The sequence below is a fragment of the Chelmon rostratus genome, chromosome 1 (genome assembly GCF_017976325.1).
Source record: "Chelmon rostratus isolate fCheRos1 chromosome 1, fCheRos1.pri, whole genome shotgun sequence".
Taxonomy (NCBI): Eukaryota; Metazoa; Chordata; class Actinopteri; order Chaetodontiformes; family Chaetodontidae; genus Chelmon; species Chelmon rostratus.
In genome coordinates, this window is record NC_055658.1 from 15,927,461 (window position 1) to 15,933,508 (window position 6,048).

Here is a 6,048-nt window from a genome sequence, read left to right on the forward strand (position 1 = left end):
ATTTTTAAGTTAGATTTTAATGCCAGTTAGCTTATTTTTGGTCAACCTCCTATGTTAAGTTTGGTTAATCAGTTAACTAGAGCTAATGGATAGCTAGCAGGAAGCCAACTTACTGTTGCTATGGTTACCCGCAGTTTACCTCGCGTACTAATTTAGAACGGTGGTTAAACTTGGCCGGAACTATGTTTGAGCAGTCCGGTCAACTTTATCACACGTAAGAGCAAGCTAGAACGCAGTGTTTATACATATTTACCTTGAAACCAGCAAATGTGAGTTTTTACCTGTTTAAGAAATGCTACAGAGGTGAACGTGTATGAGGTGACGACCCCCCCTCAGTGACGGACACGTATCCGCTGCGGTGACGCTGTTTATGTTTCTCAGCATCATCACCACACCCTTCTCAGAATACAGCAGCAGGACCGGCAGCAGGACCAGCAGCAGCAGCAGCAGCAGCATGATGCGAGTCGCCCTGCTTGTTCTGGCTCTCACAGCGGTCAGCAACGGTATCCTCCCCGAGATAGTGGACTCGGGCATCAGTCACATCTTGGAGGATAATTCCGAGCAGGGACAAACGGAGCTGGACCGCATGTTCGTGGAAGTGGAGCAACTGCCCGAGGATCCGCAGCAAAAGCCCGAGGATGCGTTTCACCAAGTAGGCAGCCAGTTGCACCTCTCAGTCAGCGTCCAGGTTTTTACATGACACAGCATTTTTTCACTGCTGACAACAGCATTTGGTATAAGTTATTGGCTGATGTTATGAAAATCTTTTAAAAGAACTTAAAACACCTCCATCTCTGCGTAAACTGTAACAGAGGCAGCAGTGGAAAGAGCTAGAATAGTAGAGTGATTTCTGAATGCATGCTCTTTACCTGAAATCTACCTCTGATCATCTCTCCAATCCTTCTAGCGGAACAACGGGAGTGTCAGTGTCAGCCCTCATCCAGATGACCTTCCTCCAAGTCATCACAATGAAACTGCTTCTCCTAAAGTGATTGACAGTGAATCTGTCCACACCTCAGGAGACCAGGTGGGCTTCCAGACAGCTGGCAAAAGTGAGATAATGTGCCCCTTTGTGATTGAAACCTAACCATCTGTCCACCCTCACACAGGAGACAAACAACATCACCACAGCCGACCAGTCCAGTGACCTGGGGAACAGTATTGATCATGTAAGTTCCTCCTGTTTACCTACACTCTTAAATGAAACAGAGCTCCTGTTTTTCATATGACCTCTGACTGCTCAGCTTGAATTTCTCAACATGAAAAGGCCTCAAGATTGCATCAAGTCCGGTGGCAGCATCACAGCCACTGACATCTAACAGTGTGTGTGGGATGCACAGTGTGCATTCAGGTCTTCATTCAGCACTAATCATTCTTTGCATGCGCCATGTATACAATTAAAGTTTAAAAAATGCTGACGTACAGCTCAAGTGCATTTATCAAATTGATGACTGCACAAAACTGTTGATAAATAAGTGGCAGCATGTGCTTTGTGCTGCTGCTGCTTGTGACTGAAATTCAGGAGGGGCTCTTATGCAACAACACAGATTTAGAAACAGTTGTTCTAACAGTATTGTCGTATAAAAACCCCATTAAAAGAGCAATTTTCTGATCACTTCATCTGACTCAGAGTGTTACAGCACAAGTAAAAAAACAGCAGATAAATTATTCACCTGAATTATTACCTTGTCAGAATAATAATGACATTGATTACCACTGATAGTATATTGTACGCTTTGTCATTGTGCTACTTTTACACTTTGAATATTGGCAGAAATTAGTCCATTGAATGATGTGCTGTTAGACACATAAGGCAGGATGGGTAAATACAGTTCATGTTGTAACTCAGGGACAAGAGCCTGTCCTAGATGCAAGAGGTAAAAATAAAACTGGAAGAGGCGCCTCTTTCTTCTTAAATATCTTGCAAGTTTTCTTCCTGCCTAATTAGCTGCTAAGAAGCCCATGAAAGCTAAAAGTTTCATTTATTTAGTTCTTCATTTTGCTAACTGTGACCTGAATGTGTATTAAATCCAGAGTTTCACTTGTGTTCTTGAAAATGAATAGTGGCATCTTATCTCACATGTTAGCCACACAGCTCTCTGATTGCTGGTGGCCTGAGAATGTTAAGACCAAACCATGGAGTCAGAAAAGATCCTGATGTAATCCTTCCCCTCTCTTATCTTTAGGGATGTATCACTGAAGAGGATTGTGGGAAGGGAAGGTACTGCCTTTATGACACACACGACTCCAAGTGTCTCCCTTGCAAAGCAATCGATGTGGTAATTGAACCTCAGTTATCTTTCTCTGCACTATTCAGTGTTCTCTAAAATGCACTATTTCTCAAGTCTGCCACTTTCACACACGGTGGCTTCCAGGCAGCTGAGGTTTCACTTCGACTGCACTGCAGTGTGCCTACAAGTGTAATTGGAGTGTGTTGTTTGTGAATGCTGTCCTGTGAGCTTCACATGAAAGGACAGCATGTGTCAAGGTTAAATAAGAGTTCTTCCTTTCACCCTGCTTTCTCGAAGGACGTCTAAAACAAACAGAATATTAGTGATGATAGTGAGTCTATGCCCAGATTCACCCATTGGTTTTATTTAAGACTCAGTTATTATTGCTGATTCTGTGGTGTCATCTCTGGATGAACTGGCCTTGGTGTAGCAGAGCAAAAAGCAGTGCAAAGGGAAAAAGATGCTGGCAGGCTGCCAAAGACGGGTACAGAGTACAGGGATAATAAATACACAGAGGACAGGATCTGAGTCTTATCAAAAGTGCTGCACTGAAAAACTCTGCGTGGAAATAACCAGAACTCTGTTGCCATATCAACAAAGTAACAATTCATAGAGGGTGTGTAGGACTATGAACCTGTCTGACTGCTGTCAGAGACCAGTTGACCTGTGGATCTCATTCATATTTAACAACAAAAAGAAAAAAAAACAAAGCAGACATTGTGTGTGACTTTAAGACACCAGCGTTGCAAAAAGAATTTGCATTTGATGACAGATGTCTGCTGAAATGTTGACTGTTGGCCGAAATATGTTTTAATGAAAGACATTGTCTTTCTATTCTGTTAGCCCTGTACTAAGGATGGGGAGTGCTGTGGTGACCAGCTGTGCGTGTGGGGTCAGTGCAGTCAAAATGCAACGAAAGGAGAGGCTGGCAGCACTTGTCAATATCAGACTGACTGCAGCCCAGACCTCTGCTGTGCTTTCCATAAAGGTACAGTACAGCACACAGTGCAGTATATGCTCAGTGTCTCTCTACGTCCTCCCAGAAATTGGATCAGTGTGTTTTCTTTGTGGGTTCAGCCCTGCTCTTCCCTGTCTGCTCGGCCAAGCCCATTGAGCGTGAGCGCTGCTTCGGTGCCTCCAACCACCTGGTAGAGCTGTTGTCCTGGGACGTCCAGGATGAGGGACCCAGGAAACACTGCCCCTGCGCGGGAGATCTCCACTGCCAGCACCTGGGGTGAGTGCAGTGCATTTAATATGACAGAATGTCTTAAATTGTGTATTTGTTGTTTGGGCTAATGACTCTGTTTACATAAATCCAAGAGATTAAAACTTTACATGCATGTTTTGACAGGCGAGGGTCCATGTGCCTTAAAGGAGAGGACTCAAGTGAAGAGGACCTGACAGACACTCTATACTCAGAGATAGACTATATAATCTAGACACAGCTTGATTTGATTCACTTTGCCTTGTAAACAACTAGACTCCAGAGCTTTCTTGCAAACAGTCATAGCACTTTCTGTTTGCCAGCTTAATTCAAAGAGGCAAACACATGGAAAATGGATGAGAATATATTTATTTCATGTGCTTTAATTGAGACCTGAGGTTTACATCCTTAAAGGTTTCAGAAAATGTAAATGGAAAAGTCACTCACAGAAAACAGGGAACACTATATTTGCAAAGTCCTGTATTGATACCAAATGCTGGTTTCATGACTATTTGCTGCATCTCTGCATTGTATTGTAACTTTAGCCTTTATCTAACACTAACCCTTAGCTAAATATTCCAAAATGCACTGAATGCAATATAGGCACTGAGCACACTCACCTCACCACCTCTGCCCAGTTTGCAGTCTCGCTGCATTTACTGTGAACTAGGAAAAAAGGAAACCAGATACAATCATGCTTCATGTATGGCTAATAAAGCAGTATCACAGATTCACTCTTCTCAACATTACACCTATATTCATCTACAGGATGCCAGCACTACCATGACAGCAGAACATGTGGGGTTTCTTCTAAATCCGCAAAGGGTTCTGTCACCATGTAAATAGCTGCTGACAGTGACAACAGTTAGTCATGTTGCCATCTAGGAAGCTAATTTGCATTCTTATACATGTCTGATAAAACCAAAACCAAAGTTTAAGAGTAAATCTAATTCTAGCTGCTTGAATATCCCAAAGTTGTTTATAACAAAGCTTTTTTTTTTGCTGTCTGCACTTTCCCTTGTTCTTCCTGAGAAAATGTCGGGGCAAACCTTGCAGCTTGATCCTGGCAATACCTGCTCTGCTGCCAAGATCCTCGTGTTTATTGGTTCCACAGAAGTAATGTTTGTTTTTGCCAAGGCTGAGGCCTCGACAGATGACATGTTATTATACACATGACAAGAAGAAACACTGTCCAGCATGCCATGTTCTGATTTATTCTGTCTGTATTCTTTGTATGTAAATATATTTATTATGTAATATGATCTTTTATATGCATACTTCAATTTGATTGTAACTATGACTTGTTTTGATTCGTCTGATGGTTGACTGTTCACTGTCAGTGACTCTGAGTCCCATTAAGGTACACAAAAGATGGTTGGGTTGGTTCAGTACTTTCACAGTAGTGCTGACTATTGTTGACAGCTGATTGCTACAGAAATCTGAAATTTTTGCTCTTTATACTGTGAGGTTAGGTGCAAGCTCAAACTGTAATCATGCTCTATGCTTTGGTCATCCAAGGAGGGTTGAATCTAGGTAGATTTTGACTGGTGGAGTCCGTGGTATATAACCATGGTGGGATTGTTATCAAGATCACTGATACCACCTGGTTCTTCAGTGCTCCTGGCTGTTGTAAACTGGATTGCATTAGATTGTACAGCTGTACCTAATAAAGTGGAGCAGGTGGAGCTATGATTGGAATTACATTATGTTGTTAACCTCTATGTACAACAAGGATGATAATGTTTAAGTTGTCCCACAAAAAGGAGACAAAGCGGGTAGAAAGCATTTTTGCTGTAAGCCATTGTGACATGCTGCTGCAGGAAAAGCACAGGTGTAATAAATAAAATGAATGCTGGCTGAATTCCATTTAGCTGCTTTAGTTTCAGGGTCCTGGTGCTGTACATGCTGCCCACTGGGACATGAATGGAACAGCACCGTTGTGCTTTTCCTACTTTTGCAAGTCAGAATATCTGCTATGAAAATGCCTTTCAAGCAGTCTGTACCTGCTCACACAGTCCTGAGAAGAGGTCCGCTCAGTCAACATGAGTAAAAACAATCAGACCAAACTTGGTTTTAATTCCAGCTCTTGTCCATATCTGCATTTCCATCTACTGTTATGTTCCCAAACAGTACTTTGATAAAATATACGATTAGTCCGCAACATCTCATGTTGCTTGTATGTGCTCTCTGTCTTCCAGCAATGTCACCATTTCAACATCCAGGCTGGAAAGTGCATTATTAATTCAAGCAATACCTGATGTCTGTGTAAATGTATCAGTATACCTGTGCTGGATGTTAACTTGCAAATGGCAACAACTGTCAAACATAACCCCTGCACTGTTAAGCACTTGAAAACTGACATGCAGCTTGTGCAACTCTTGGCAAATAAAGTTTTGTTTTGTTTTTTAAAACATCAAACCTCTTAAAAAGGTGAAAATATGATTAGAGTTATGGTGGGGGGTCAGTCATTCTGGAGAAAGATTGTTATTATCTCCTCACAGTCTACCAGCTGTCCATTCTGTGCCCTGGCTCTGTAAATGGGAAACAGAGAGTGGCTTGTATCAGGTCACATAACGCTATTCCAGACAATCAACAGGTGGCGCTAATGCTCAA

The 6,048-nt window shown here is 42.2% G+C and overlaps 1 protein-coding gene across 1 annotated transcript; it reads left to right on the forward strand.

Moving 5' to 3' along the window:
- Window positions 1-364: 364 nt before the first annotated feature.
- Window positions 365-4,691, forward strand: dkk3a (dickkopf WNT signaling pathway inhibitor 3a). The gene is made up of 7 exons (XM_041938149.1): window positions 365-652; window positions 908-1,027; window positions 1,110-1,169; window positions 2,187-2,279; window positions 3,075-3,219; window positions 3,309-3,465; window positions 3,583-4,691. Exons 1-7 carry the CDS (start codon window positions 371-373, stop codon window positions 3,668-3,670), a joined length of 945 nt encoding a protein of 314 aa, XP_041794083.1. The 5' UTR covers window positions 365-370; the 3' UTR covers window positions 3,671-4,691.
- The last annotated feature ends 1,357 nt before the right edge of the window (window positions 4,692-6,048 follow it).